Here is a 16,067-nt window from a genome sequence, read left to right on the forward strand (position 1 = left end):
CATTTCATTGGCTAATATATTTATTTCATATAACCTATATTATGATGTGACATAATTTTTAGGAATAAACTGCTGCTGTTGTATAAAAATACTGTCATTTACTGTTGATTTATATAAAAAAGAGAGAGAGAGAGAAAGAGAGAGTCTGGGAATCTGTTTCTGACAGAATCTGACAGTGATCCAAATTCAGCAAGTGGTGGCTGCACATTAGGGAGTTTTCCAAGAAAGACAGATCTCCCCACTGATGACACTTCTGTGAATGACAGCCTGGCTGTGTTAGCATGTCAAATGAGTTTCTTTTCACCACCAGCAGCCCAAAAATCTGTGAAAAAGATATATAAATATATACAAGAATGTACACTTTACAAAATAATGTACATAAGGACAGTTTGTTCACACTAAGGTTGAGACAGTGAGAGCACAACATTCACTTCAACATTTGTACTGTAAACATTGTAGTTGATGGAGGACTGATCCGATGCAAATCAAACTGAGGTAGCATGGAATGCATATATGTCCAGTATCCTTAAAGGGGACGTATTATGCACATTTACAGGTGTATGTTTTTGTTCTGGAATAACTTTGCATGATTTGCATGAATAACTGCATGTATTTATCTCATACTAACCCTTTATGCAGACCCTCAGTTCAGCCTCTGTCTGAAACAGGCCGCTTCAGCTCCTGTCTCTTTAACGCCCCCCTCCCGATGAGCCCACTCTCTTCTGATGGATTATCTTCCGGAGGCTGCGTCTAACTAACTCTAGCTGTTAACTATAGTAGTAGGATTTCACTACTTGTCCTCATTCTTTACCTGAAATTTCAACTTATCAAATACATCTGTACATGTTCAAGCCGAATTCCGATCTGAAATATGATAGTGGACAACACAAACAACACATGGAAAACCTTAGCAACAACCCTAGCATCCAAGGCTACGGAATGAACAGCTTTTGCAGCTTAACAATCATATTTGAACCCAAAAACTTTATTTTCATTTGTAGTGGAGATCCCAAAGTTTCCAAAGATACCAAATATGTGGGGAAATGGGTATAAAATGATCCACAAGACATGTAGAATATTTCTATTTGATGGAATGGTGCATCCATAAAGAATGTAAGATACTGATATTGATATGTAATATGATTCTTAATATGATACTGTCAGACAGTGTAGCAGCTGCTTAAGTTTTGACTGCGTTTTGGGTGTTGGGTGGAAAACAAACGAGACAAAGTATTTGCTGATTTTATGTTATATATCATCATTTATAGGCCTTCCTCTGGCTGACATAAACAAATTCTGTCAGATATTTCAAGCAATATCTTTACTGTCTGGCTTCATATTAATCTTACTTTTATTAATGTTTTTGTGCGTGTTTGTGTCTGCTGTTCTCCTCTCACTTCCTCTCTGTTGTTCTTTATTAGTTTCTTTGGTAAACACTCTGGTTTGAAAAACACTACAAAGATAAAGGTTTGCTTACTTCACTTCTAACTGACTTTACTTTCACAATGTACAGACAGAGTAGAGTCAGACAGGAAACACTGTTTTATATGAAAGTCAAGATTCATCAAACCTCCAGGCCACAATCCCAGTGATGAACCTCAAGATCTATACAATGACTCTCTACCATGCAATGAAAGTGTGCCAAAATGTCATATCCATGCAGCTTTCCAGACAGGATTCAGCTGAGGTAGACGGGACTTTATTGTATTCCCAAACATAAATCACAGCACATCTTGTCAGGACGTCTCCTTGGGGGAAACTGTCCTCTAACAGTAACTCTCATACAGTGAACATACAGTCTCACTTGTTTCCCATCCAATACATGAATGCCATATTTAAAAGCAGCACAACATAATCCTTCCTGACAGTCCATTTTTGACAAATTTGACAGCCATCCGAGCTCCCTGCTGCCCGTACGTTGTTCATCTGCTTCCTGTTTTGATCCACATGTGGTATTTGCAAACACAATTTTATCTCCTGGGATATGAAGTAAAGCAGAACTAAAGCTATGTCCAACTCCATACTACATACTAATACTATATGAGATGTATGACTATATATACTACTTTTCATAGTTTATTTTTGCAGTTAGTATACAACAAATGTATTTGACATTAATTTTCTCTACTTGACAGTAGAAATTAAAATAAATGATACAAGATTTACAATCATTTAAACTGTTACGTTGGAAAGCAAAATGGTTTTCAAGATTTAACTTTTTTGTTGTTGTTTTTTGAGATCTTCCAGGAACTGGAACTTCTTTTCACGGGTCTGAGCAGCTCCTTGTTTTCCTTTGTACAATGCATTGCAGTACAATACTGTCCATTGACAGCATGTAGATCATATCCACATTGACCTTTTTGAGTACTTAATGTAATTTTGTCACTTTTCCAGTGTGAGCACGCTACAAATTCGAAAACCAGCTAGAATTAGTATGTAGCATGCTGGTCACAATAAAGGAGCAAGGAAGATTTTACCCCAGTAGTAAAAAACAACTGAAGCACTTTCAGTACAGCATTGGCTCTATAATTTGTTGGGGACCATCCACATTGAAGCACTTAGGTTCGTCTATAAGTACAACTTTGAGGAAAAAAATTAGGAAAACTTGGCCCCCATTTATCTCTTTTTTTGGAAGAGATCCACACTTATTCTATTGAGAACTCCCACTATCAGACAGCCCCTAAGTGCAGACCTAAACAGTCTAGAGTAGAAGTCATCATTGGGCCTCATTAATCCCAAAATGGGACCCGAGTCAGGCCAGGTCCAAATTATATTCAGTCTAATTGGGCCGGGTAATGTCCCATATGGCAGTGGGTCTCAGATCTGTTTGTCAGTTTGCCAAACAGACTCGCTCTCCTCTCTGATCACACAGTGTGTCATAATCATCACCAGAGAAAAATTTGTTTCTTGAGACAGCTGCGAATTGCATGAAGAATTACATTTATGAGGCAGTTTGATCTAATCTTCTTCAAACACTTTCAGATCAGGTCTCTATTTCTGAAAATTTATTCATGCATGCCAGGTTCTGGTTTTTTTTCCACAAGTTAATTTTGAGATCAGACCTCTAGTCTTTTTCTGTTTTGATTGTTCAACTGTTTGCTTTGCGGGATTGGATAATCTTTTACCATAATCATGTGTTCTTGATTAATACAAGAAGTGGTATGTAGCAATAAAGTGAGGCAGAACTTAACTTTATGTGAGTGCAGGTTATAGAAGGAAGCTTTGCAAAGGTGTTTTCTGTGGTCATTAATCATCAGGTGAGTCTCAGGTTTAGTGGCTATCCAGTTATCCAGTGGCATGCATAAACTCTCTACGGGGCATTGGTGAAAATTAAAAATGGGCCAACCAGAGAAGCACACGCATGGCTAAGCCAGAGAGAGCCCCCCCCCCCCCCCCCCCCCCCCCCCCCCCCCCGCACTGCACTGCGACTGCCTTTCTGTCGTTCCCTCCCTCCTTTTCACTCTATTTTCTCTTTCTGTGTCTGTCATCACTCACTTCAGGCACCTACAGTATGTGTGAAAAAAGAAAAATAGACCACGGGTCTCAGTTAAGATTTTGTTTTAACTAATCTGGCCATGACCCTGAGGAGGAACCTGTGTGTTATGTTTAGACAATCAACTTGGGATTCATTATTGAGGTTAAATAACACTCAGATGTCAGAGGAGAAAGAGGAAATAGGAGGAGAGGGAGTAGAGAGAGAGGTTCAAGGAAGAACACCTACTCTTTTGTTGTTTACTGCCAGCTTTGGCTTAGCAACATATCTCAGACCTCCACTTGAGCAGTGCACAAACTAGTCTGATACCGGAATGAACACACCTACAAACTCTGTGATTTGGCTTTCCCTTTAGAGTGTTTAGCGCTATACCAGATTTGAATATCATTCCCAGAACCGTGGGTGTTAATCTGCTGCTCTAACAGCCTCCACTCTTCTACATAAGGCCTCTACACAAGGCTTTCCTTAAACGTATTTGCAGGGATTTGGTCCTATTCAGCTACAAGAGAATTATTGTGATGGCCACTGATGTTGGGTGATAAGGTCTATCTCAGAGTCTGTGTTCTAGTTCATCTCGAAGGTATTGGATGGGTTTGAGGTCAGGGCTCTGTGAAGGCCAGTCACGTTCTTCCACACCAAACTGGACTAGAGTTTCCACATACTTTTGGCCATGCAGCACACCAGAATCTGTATGGAGTGGTGAGATGGTATATAAATACCATTGAGGTAGATGACCTCCATACCGCCATTGAAAAATGTTTATCGGGTTTTTCAGGATACATCTGTCTGGTGGACCATATTAAGTCCATGTAATTTGGTCACTTGGACAAAGAGTACTTTTATGTCCATGTTACCTGGTGAGATAGATTACTGGATACCTGTAACAAAATGGAAAAACTTCACAAAGGTGACATTGGTGCTCCATACTCCAACAGTGATGTCATTACTTTTTTCAATAATCAGTAGTGTCTTACACATACATTACATTACAAATCCTGGAAATTAGGCTTGTTTGCTGCCTTAACTACAGTAGTGTTAGCTAGATGAGAAGACTGGTATCAATTTTATTATGTCTGTGTGTTAATTCCGTATAACAGCTAGCTTTTGCTAAATGATCAAACTATGCCTTCTATTAGCATTACTCTTATGTATGGTCGTAGCTAACATAAATGCGTATGTTAGCTACGAGCAATAAATCAAAGGATCACTGTCTGCTTATCAAATCCAGTATCTCATTTTATATTTCTACACTTGATACGGTGGCAGCCATCTAAAATTGCTGGCTGTGCTGTGACTGGGGCAAATATAAGACACAATGAGTCAAAGTTGTCAGCTTTGCAGTTGTTGGAAGGCACCTTTGACGGCTCAAGGATAGCAGCTTCCCCTGCTTCAGGTATTTGTGCTAAGCTTGGCTAAACATTTGGCTATTGTTAAATTGATTGCAGTCTTTTCATCTAACTCTCTCAGTGACAAAAGGATTTCCCATAATTTCCAAGTATTGCTTTGTGTAAATCTTCTTGGTTTTTAGTTGGCGAATTTGTGTCCACTATTACGCCAGCTAGATAGAAAAGAAAATTTAAAAATAGATGGTGAGGAGCGGCAGGTTTACTCTATACCCATTACTCTGAATTAATTTTGGGCAAGGATGCAAAGTACATTATTGTCTCTTGTAAACTTTGTTTCCTCTGCAAAATGCTTTACACTGCAAAAAACACATAAGTTTAGTCAAAGCACTGCACCACAGCAAGGTTTATGGTTTATTTTATGTTGGACGGCTGTTATTCTAGGGGGGTGGAGACAGAAAATAAGGTAGTAATTAGTTAATTAAGTAATTAGTAAAGTGATGTGACTTTTTAAACATGGAAGAAATTACGAATAATTGATTATATTTTCTAAGTAACTTTCCCCACACTAATTTCACTGTAATTTGAGTGGTTCTGATTGCACTTTCTACAATTTCTCTGAAATCTGACATTTACCGAAACAATATCTCAAAATGTTTGCATGTGTGTTTTTTCCACTGAGTTGGATGTAAAGGAAATAGGAGGATTTCAGCTGATAGCTTGAAAAATCAGAACGGCATTACCTCCTAGCCTGAGGATGTGAACTAGTTTGTTTTTTTAGTCCCTTTGACATGTTTATGTATGAGTCTAATAAGGAGGAAGCCTGCATGTGTGTGTTTGTGTGTGTGCACATGTATGCGCATGCAAGCAGTGTTAATTTAGAACCACAGCACTACGGCAGCAGCCATGTTTGACGGCGAGTGGCTCTGGCAGCTACGATGAGTTCATGAGTACCCCCTTCTGTCTACATGTGCATTGTGGGAAATGCTTGCTCTCCTGACTCTGTCGCCACTGTCCACTCACATCATATAACGTCATGGCGATACGGCCACCACCATTCACACATACACTCACTTTTGTTTTACACTAAGATTTTGTGTTTGTGTTGTTCTTGTTGGGTTTGTGAGTACAGTCATTCGATGTGTGGGGTGTACATTTTGATTGGTGTGCATCCTTTTGGAAAGCTTGATTTAAACATAAAAATAAAAAAAAAACTACAAATGAAACAAAACCTGACTGATCAATCTTAAATGCCAGGAGAGAGACCTGGCTGGCAACCCTAACAAAATAATAAAAGTTAAAAAAGAGAACACAGAAAGTGAAACTGTCAACACGAGAACACAAACACACACACTCCATTTTTGTTCACAAACAGGATGTGGTCTAATTGGCAAGAAATGGTCTGTGTCTAATGATGAGGTCCATTTTCATCTTTATGTGTGTGTGTGTGTGTACACATCCATGCACTCTTGCATGTGATAATAATAATAATTTTGATTTGATAATTTTTATTTTCATAGGATGCAATTTTAGGTCTGACACCCAAGTTCTGAGAAAGGAACACACTCACAGACAGACAGATAGACAGGTGTGGAGAAATAATAAGATAAAATAAATACGTAAGAAAAATAAGATATAAAATAAATGAGATTTGAAAAACTGATAGTAAAACCAGAGGAAAGGTCATAGTGTTATTAAAATTAAAAAGATTTTTCTGTTTGGGAGCATGAATCTGTTCAGCAAATTTCATGACAAACTGATCAGATTATGAGAGAAGGCAGACAGACAAATTATTCAGTAGACATATTTTGTATGCTGCCAGGGCTTGAATAGACTTTTTATATAACAGTTTCCAGAACAGTACAGTATACTGTTTGAAGAGAGTTGTCCTCATGTGGCCCTTACTGTACCTTATTGCCTAGACCAGTGTTTCTTAAACTTCACTGGTGTGTCCTGATATACACAGTATTATTTCTTGTTTATTTTATATTGACTGCTGTGTCTTACCATTACAGTTTTTATCCAACAATGAGTAGTGTCTGCAGTGTGTTCTGTATTGTGAAATGTGAAGTAATGAAAGCTTTAAAAGCCATCCATTGATGAGACACCTGCATAAGGGGCAGCTATGACTCAGGAGGCAGGGCGGATTGTCCACTAACCGGAAGATCAGCGGTTCGATCCGCAGCTTCTCCAGTCTGCATGTTGAAGTGTCCTTGGGCAAGATACTGAACCCCAAATTGCTCCCGATGGCTGTGCCAGCAATGTGTGAATATGTGTGTGAATGTGCATTAGATTAGATCCTGATGAGCAGGTTGACACCTTGTATGGCAGCCTCTGCCTTCAGCATACAAATGTATGTGTGAATGGGTGGTCGGAAGACTAGAGAGGCGCTATATAAATGTAGTCCATTTATCATTTAACATAAGTACTCATGGTAGTAGTAGTGAGGGAATGGTAAGTGAGTTCTTCCACAGGCATTAAAATATCCAAGATAAAAAAGGAAGAACACTGGCATTGCTCATGGTTCAGAGATAAATCTCACCCCTCATTCTCCTTTCTGAGCTGAAATGGCAGACAGGCAGGTAGAAATGCTTAATGCAGCAGCCACAGGCTAACAATTGAATTTAAGCGTTCACCGGTTGGGTCTGTTTAAATGTCAGGCAGACAAGCCAGCAGAGAGACAGTCTGTGACGCAGACAGACAGTCTGTGACCAGCTGTTAGTGTTGAGACAGACAGGCACGCAGTTATTCAGTCAGGTTGTCAGCACCATGTTCTCCTGTCTGTCCTCTGGGAGCCCCCGTCTCCTCTTACTGGGATGTGTGAAAAACTCAATCACAGCCCCCGGCCCAGCTGGGCAGGGTCACAGTAATTAAACTACATCACTCAGCCTCACAAGAAAGCTGCGTTTTTCTCTCATTTTTCTCAGCTTCATCTTTCTGCCTCATTTTTTTCCCCCCATTTCGGCTGTTTTATGTTTCTTCATCTATGTCTAAAGCGGAGTTAATCATGTTTTGGCCACTTTGGGACCAGAAAAGCTACAAAAGGAGCCCCAAACAGCTTTGACATTGCCTAGGAAATGTCTAACATCTTAGTAAACAGTTGCTTTTTTAGTTGCTGGGGTGTAATTCTCTGTTTGTTTGTGACTGTGAGCGACCTCTTTCACATTACATGTAGCCTTTTGATACATTGGTAATATAAAAATATTGATTAGTGGGGCTTGAGTCTCTGACAGGAGTGTAAAGTCTTCTATTTAACAGGCAGTGTTGTGTTTGAACCTTTTTTTTCACCTTTGTCCTGGTGAACTCTTCATTTCTGTTCACCCATTGTCCTCTTCACACTTCTATTCATGTTTATGAAAGCTCATCCATCGCACCGCTTGGAGGGCAATGTAATTTAGTTCTAAAACGATCTCCATTTACCAAGGAGTGAACATGATTATCAGTCACGGTTGAATTTTGTCGACTTTTTGTGAAATGAGTCCTGTGAAGAACAAAAGATAATAGACAGCTAAATGAAGTGAAGTCTGTTTTTCTTCCTACGGACTTTGATGGGCAGCATGAATCACTCTTATCTGTCTGCCTTGTTCTGCCATTGTGTCTTCAAGGTTAAATTAGTTGAAGTTCTATTTATATTACAGCAATAAATGTTGAATCACAGCATTGTGAAATATATTTGATGAACCACAGCAGGTACTTTTAACTGATTGTGTGTGTATGTGGATTTGTAGAGCCATGTGTAAATTATGTATGCGTCTTTTTATGTTTCTTTGTAAATCTATTATGGTCCGACTGCAAAGATGAGCAAAAATCTGCCTGCTCAAACATGTCTTCAGGGTCGTACCTGTGTGTGACAATATAGAGGGAAGTGGCATGTGACTCTGCGTGTGTGTGAGCGAGTGACAGATGATAGGATCACCCTCCATATTTCCTGTGCCACTGTCTGGCGCCCACATGGATATATTGTGGCGATGATAAAGGGATATTAAAAGTCATAGCTTTTTCTCCAGCCTGCTCCCTGCCCGACTGTCTGTCTACACAGTCATCAAATCACCCCTTCACGGGCAAATGTGCACACACATACACACACATACGTGTGCGCACTTAGCAGAACAAAGTGAGTTACTGATTGTGGAGGATATAAAAACAGCACAGAGGGATGATTCATAGCTTTATAGCCTCTTTTCATTTTGTTTCTCCAGGTCACAGTGGCTCTATGTACTGTGAATAGACTTTTCTGGCTTGCTTTTCATTTGTCCATTAACGTCATTCCCAGAACACTAACATTTTTTTAATCACAGGTTGTCTCAACTTTTAAAGTTTTATTGTTCAATTTGCAAAGTGTAGACATATAAGCTTTACATGTGGGCTGCAAATCATTCAAAATCAAACTATGTCAATTGAAGTAGTACATGCAACATGTTTTTTTATTGTAGGCATATGAACAAAGACTAATTCCCATCAAAATGTAGCATAAATTAATTATTCCCAAATTTTGATTATATGAAGCAGCTATAGAAACTTAATATTCTAAAGAAAATTAAAGTGTGCCTCCTGCTTGAGAAAAACTTACTTGGACTAATATTTGTTGGGGTGAAGCTGAAGGGTTATTTGGTAGTTCAAATGGTGCTGTGGGTTTGACACAGTATGACAAGGATAGTAGTTACTCAGGTTGGTTGTAGCTGTGATGTGTTTTGTGGTTGCAAGGGAGTTCTGAATAGTTGCTAGTCACATAGTTGTAGTAGTATCAGTGGTTTTAGTAGCAGTTGTAGCACTCACAGAGTGGTCCATTGGGAGAAATAGTGCACTTGAATGTTTCAGCACTATTGAGAAGGACAGAAACTTGTTAGGTATACCATTAACGTATTTCCTGACTTGATGGCCGATACGGGTCACTTGAACACTCTATTAATTGACTGACTGAGGCGTAATGGATTGTGGGATACTGAGAGCTGTAAAGGATAAAGTTTACCAAAAGAAGGCTGTATTTACCATTCGTATATGACTAGAACTGAACTGAGACACAGCTACTATGTGTGAATGTTCGTTTAATAAGTTTGGTACAGTGCGTGTGAATGCATGTATGCATGCTCATGTGTGGGTATTAGATAGGTGGTGCTAAGAAGCTTTTCCTCCACATGCTGGTTGGCAGTCCTCATCAATATGTCATCTTTAAGTCATCCTTCAGCTCTGGTCTCTCACTTTTTAATCTAGGTTCCCTACACTGAGCTGAAAATTAGAGAAACACATGATAAATAAAAATCCTAATTTGAATGTGGAAAAGTAATGAGAGAATTATAAAAAGGAACATTTGAAAATCCATCACTGTCAGAGAATTTGATCAACTGCAAATCCCGTGCATGAAATATGTATAAAACAATATATTCCATATTACAAAACAGGCACTTTCATCCCTGCAGAGTGATTCCACCCATAATGATAATTCCCATGAAGCACAGATGTGCTTTATCAGTTACCATGCCAACTGGTAACCAGGGAACAATAAGTGACCTTTCTTGTTTTCTACTTTTTTCCTGCATGTGTGTTTGTGTGTGTGTGACTTATTTGAAGAATTTCTTTCAGTGAGTCCTCCAGTGTGTGCTTCCCAACACATAACAGCTATTGTACCCTTGAGGATTTTCTGCCTGCTTTGGGACTCCCGACGGCACTTAACTGAGAGGTTTAAAAAAAAAAAAAACATACCCATTTGGGATGTTATAAATAATATCATTTACAGTCAGATGTGTTTTAAAAAAGCATCATGAATGCAGGTTCCAATAAACAAGACAAAAGTATTTGTTTCATTTCAAATTTGTTAGAGACATAAGGGTGGGGTAAATCAGAAGTTATCATATGGTTAATTTTTTAAACAATGTACATTTTCTTACTGTAAACTGTCATCATGGGTGTTAAAAGAAAGTTTTTACAGAACAACAGATGTCTAGAAATACACTTTTTGTAACATCAAAATAAAGAAATAAAGAGCACAATATCAGAGGGCTGAAATACTACTATTTACTCACCTGACCCAAATGCAGACCATTACCCTGCGACAGTACAGACAACTTCACATGTAGCACTCATCTACAAATACAAATTAAACAGAAAATAACCATTAGTATCCAGTAGATAAATGAACTCTGTAGGCTCCTGGACGAGCCCCCAATTGTTATGACCGGCTCAGACAACAAAGGAGGGAGACACATGCCCAAACTCAGCGATAATAAACTGAAATTTATTGAAGTAAATAAGAATAATATAGTATTAATGTGTTGTCAAATGTGAGGTGCGAAACAAAACCAAAGAGGAAATGCAAAAATCAACCACAGCTTGGTTAGTGGGGAAGGGATCAGAGAGGGACTGGAATCAGGGCAGGCGGGCTTAAATACATTTTGGGACACTGTTGTTGTTGGCTCCACCCATCCAAGGACCTGCAACATACAGACATAAACCACAGGACCAAAGGCAACAGAGGCAACAGGCTCTGGGGCCGTCACGGCTTCTACACAAGCTCCAAATTGGTTTTTACTTTCATGGCTTAACAGTAGTATTGAGTCTAATTCTCTTAACACATGTTTCCCTCCACCCTACTTCAGGCAGTGCTGTAGCCAGGAGCCGAGAAAAACTGAGGTCATGAATCCAAATCCCTCCACTTCCTGAAGAAATGTTTTATTAATTACCAAAATTTCATTAATTATTTCAACTGTTCAGTTATATTTTCTGTATCTTTTGAGAGAAATACTTAATACTATAATTATATTCTTATATAGGTTTATATTTGTTGTTTTAGTCTAAAAAAAAAAATCATGTGTAATACATGTGCACTTATAGAATGTAAACTACAGTAGATGAGGACATGACCTCAGCTTCATCTATGGTAGATATGGTTTCACACCTCTGAACACTGCCTGTATCTCAGATTTTTCTTTTAACTGAATCAAATGTGATGTGAAAACAAAATGGCTATGTGTATCAACAGCTATGAAACAAGATCTGGGAATGTAGGGAATGTGTAGGAATGTTGTATTATTAGTAGTATTATTCCTGGTCTACGTTCTCTCTTCCTTTCTACTTTCACTTACCTTCTATTTCTTTGCGGTAATTGTCATTTTCATATTCATCTCCCTCTCTTTCTTGTCAACCTCTCTCCTGCATATCATCTCTCTCTCTCTCTCTCTCTGTCTCTGTCTCTCTCTCTTTAGCCTGGAGCGTGTGTTTTTTTCTGTGTGTTTTAGTGGAGCACTTAAGTCTCCCCCTCTGTGTACAGCCTGTAATGAGGGCTGCCAGCTGTGGCTCAATGGTCAGTGCACACACACACACACACACAGTATGTTGCTCCTCCACTTGTAGGTAAAAGCAGATATAAACAGCACATGATGTAATCAGACACATATGTGACCAAACTACAGGCTGTGTGTGTTGTGTGTGTGTGTGTGTGTGTGTGTGTGTGTGTGTGTGTGTGTGTGTGTGTGTGTGTGTGTGTGTGTGTGTGTGTGTGTGTGTGTGTGTGTGTGTGTGTGGAAGAAAGCAAAAAGATGTTTTACTTGTCCTGAACTGCTTTTATCTGTTTTATATCATTGTAAATTGAATGTATTTGGGTTTTGGACAAAAAATATCAAGCTATTGGGCTCTGGAACATTGTGATTGGCATGTTTCTCTACTTTCTGTCATTCTAGAGACTAAACGATACATTTATATGATCAACAGATTAAACGCTCATGACAATAATTGTTGCAGTCCTCATTTTGACCAATCAATGAATCAATTAACAACCCCACGGCACTGATGTTTTCCAGCTTCCTTGGAAAAGTACTCAGATTTGCAATCTTGTTATTGTTCCAGTTGTCGCTGCAGCGATTGGTTTATTAATCAATTAGTTGAACATTAAAAAAAAGAATTAACAATGATTTTGTCAACTGTTAATTAAATATCTTTGGGTTTTGGACTGTTGTCCAGAAAAAAAAACAAGCAGTTTTAAGTTTCAATACATTGAAAGGCTAATCACGATATCAAGCAGTAATGAAAATAAGCATTATTTACAGCCCTTCTAGTACTGAAATTTACTCGTTTGGTCATTCAGCATTAATCAGTTTTGATAAACGATTCATTGATTCAGTCATTTATCAAGCAAAAATTCAATTTCAAATTGGTTATCTTTGGCTTTTGGACTGTTGGTTTAACAAAACAAGCAATGTGAAGTAGGGATGCACGATATTGGATTTTTTGCCGATATCCAATATGTCAATATTTCCAACTCATTGTGGCCGATTGCCGATGCCAATAGCGATATATGCACATATTTTTTTCCAGCTGGCTGAGGAGACTGTTATGCATGCAGGCATAGATTGTACTAAGTATGATCAAGAAAGACAATATATGAAGGAAGAACTTAGGAAGACTGGAGTTCAGGAGCTCAGTATTAAAACTTTAATGAACCTGCCAAGTGGGTGGAGCAGTAGAGTTTTCTTTGAGTTCATAAAACAGACAGGATTAATGTGTAGGATTTAATCTCTGGGCCACACTACGGAGCAGAAGGTGGCGGCAACACACCTAATATGCTGTTTGCCAACCGCCGTTATAAACCAAAAAGAAGTTGTTTTTTCCAGAGTGATACATCCTGTCAGCCGAAGTGTTTCCTATCTGTACAGCCGAACGTAGCAGCACCTTGACGGACTATTTCACCCCGATGGTCCTGGTGCTTCCTCTGCAGGCTCCACTTAACTCAGCTGCCCGTCAGACCCGTTGCTTCTTTCCACTTTAACCTGAATAACAAACCGGGGCTCTTTGCTCTGGTTGGATCCACATGGAGAGCCGAGGCTAATGTTAGCTGAGAGGCTAGTGGAGCGTTAGCCGCAGCATGACCGGAGCTAGCCTCTGCTAGCCTCCCAGCTAAAGTTATCCCCGGCTCTGTTTGGATCCAACTGAATCCAAGCTGGTCTGACGGGCAGCTGAGTAAAGTGGAGCCTGCGGAGGAAGCACCAGGACCATCAGGGTGACACAGTACATCGAGGGAAGCACAGTCAGGTGGCGGAGGAGAAGGCGACATATCGGCCTCTCATAATCGGCAGAATTCGCCGATGTCGATATTTCATTTTAGAGCTTTTATCGATACCGATGACGTGCCAATAATATCGTGCATCCCTAATGTGAAGACGTCACTTTGGGCTCTGAAATCAATTTTAGTACTACAGTTAAATACTGATTCACTTTGAAAAGATGCTTAATGTAGGGAAACCCTGGTGGCCTGTAAGTTGGGGTGCTGACATCTGTTGCATGTCATTCTCTGTCTCTCTCTCCTCAACGCCGGTCATCTTTCTACTGTGTCTCTATTACAAAGGCATACAGCATTTTTTGTTTACCTGAGATTGGACTTACCTTTTACAGCTCTGATTTTTACCCATGCTTATTGCATGTTTGTGTCTGTGTCTACATACAGAATCCTGGCCACGGTGGGTTCAGACTTTGACCTGCGAACACTGCGGGCGGTGAGAGTGCTGAGACCCCTCAAACTCGTGTCAGGAATCCCCAGTAAGTCACTCTGTCAACGCCTCATGATATGATGTATGAAAGCAGAGACTGTGCTGTATACAAAGTGCCTTGTATAAAGTCCAGGAAGGTTGTCTGAGTTAAAAAGGAAATGACTTAATTCTCCTTAGTTTCATACAAAAGTGAAATATTTGTGAATAATTTATATTTTTTATCATTTAATTCAATTTTAAATTAATTTGTAAAATTGTTTTGAAAAGTCCCTCACAAATAAACCTATTTAAACGTGTGTGTCATTACCAGCAAACAGCTCTCGCTTTTGACTGGTTAGTATTTACAAGAAGTTGCAAGAAAATTGCATATTTGCTTGTTTCTTAATTAGATGAAGCAATTCAGCCTTTAGAGCAAACTAGTCTTTAATCATCTTTACTAAGTTTTGTGTTTTTAATTTGAACGTTTTCAGTAAAACACTGAAATTAGGAACATGCTCTACGGATTTACTGAATTGTCAACTACTTGCTTGAATTAGAATTGTTAAGAATAATTTGTTTTTATTATGACTTTGGTGTAATTTTTGCAGTTTTGGCGATCATTCCAGTCAGTAAAAGTAACATTGTATTCACCAAGTTCATTGATCGGGGAATGACATCACTAAAAACAAGTCAGATGAGGCAAAAAACACAAGCAGTCAGACAATTAGACAGTCAGACAGATTGTAAACAAACCTTTGACTTTTGTTGTATCATTGTTGATGAGGATATGATAGAAACGATATCAAAGCTACAAAAATAAGACCCAGGCTGTATCTGAAGCTAAGGTTAAGCTGAGCCAAACCCGCTAACACTCTCTTTCCCTCTCCTCTCCTCCATCCTTTTTCTGTCCCTCAGGCCTCCAGGTGGTGTTGAAGTCCATAATGAAAGCCATGGTTCCTCTGCTTCAGATCGGCCTGCTGCTTTTCTTCGCCATTGTCATGTTTGCCATCATCGGGGTGGAGTTTTACATGGGCAAATTCCACACCACCTGCTTCAAGATCAACACTGGTGAGAGCAACAGCCCGGCTGTAGCGAGCGTTCGTACGGTAACACCGATTATCAACTGAGTTCATGTCAGGAAAAACTTTTTTTTTTTATATTTGTGTTCCTGTATTTCTTACAGATGAGAATGGATTTTTCATTACATATTTATGCAGGCGTACATAAATTATTCATAAGTTGTGTGTGTCTCACAAGTAGCTGCACATTGGCAGCGCTGGCAGGCAGTGTGCCTATATCAACGAAACAAACAAGTGCACAGCAGAATTTTTGACAGCCATTTTTCACATCTTGATTTTGATGCATGGTAATTTCAGTCTTCACATTCTGATTGATAGCTTCTGCTGTAACTCAATAGGGATGCTTACAATATGCACTCGGCCTCCTGATCGAACGCTACCTCAGATGGTGTTAATGAGGTTACAATTCACTGGTTCCATTTTCTCCCACATCAGAGGTGTGTGCCAAGACCATTTTCCAATTCATCAGACTTTTTAAATAGATTTTACCTTTCAAGCAGCTATTGTGTCCCATTCATGTTCAAAAATAATCTCTTGAACGACGACTCTTAAAACTTGAACATCCTGTTTTGTTCTGTATTATTGTTGGTTGGTTTATTTAAAAAGTCTGCACCTCCTTACATTGTACTGAAAATATTATGTAACACTTTATTTCACTGATCCTGACACTTCTTATTTATTTCCTAGAACATTTCTA

At 39.1% G+C, this 16,067-nt stretch overlaps 1 protein-coding gene across 7 annotated transcripts in view; it reads left to right on the top strand.

Moving 5' to 3' along the window:
- cacna1bb (calcium channel, voltage-dependent, N type, alpha 1B subunit, b) overlaps positions 1 to 16,067 on the top strand; it is a 172,101-nt gene that overhangs the window by 50,135 nt on the left and 105,899 nt on the right. For 6 of the 7 annotated variants that reach the window (XM_042394880.1, XM_042394882.1, XM_042394881.1 and 3 more), the window contains 2 exons: positions 14,270 to 14,361; positions 15,207 to 15,359. In XM_042394880.1, the coding sequence (XP_042250814.1) occupies positions 14,270 to 14,361; positions 15,207 to 15,359 (245 nt within the window). Of the gene's footprint in view, positions 1 to 13,957; positions 14,080 to 14,269; positions 14,362 to 15,206; positions 15,360 to 16,067 lie in introns of those variants that run through there. The other variant, XM_042394886.1, reaches the window with a different exon arrangement.

This window comes from Thunnus maccoyii, chromosome 19, assembly GCF_910596095.1.
Source record: "Thunnus maccoyii chromosome 19, fThuMac1.1, whole genome shotgun sequence".
Lineage (NCBI taxonomy): Eukaryota > Metazoa > Chordata > Actinopteri > Scombriformes > Scombridae > Thunnus > Thunnus maccoyii.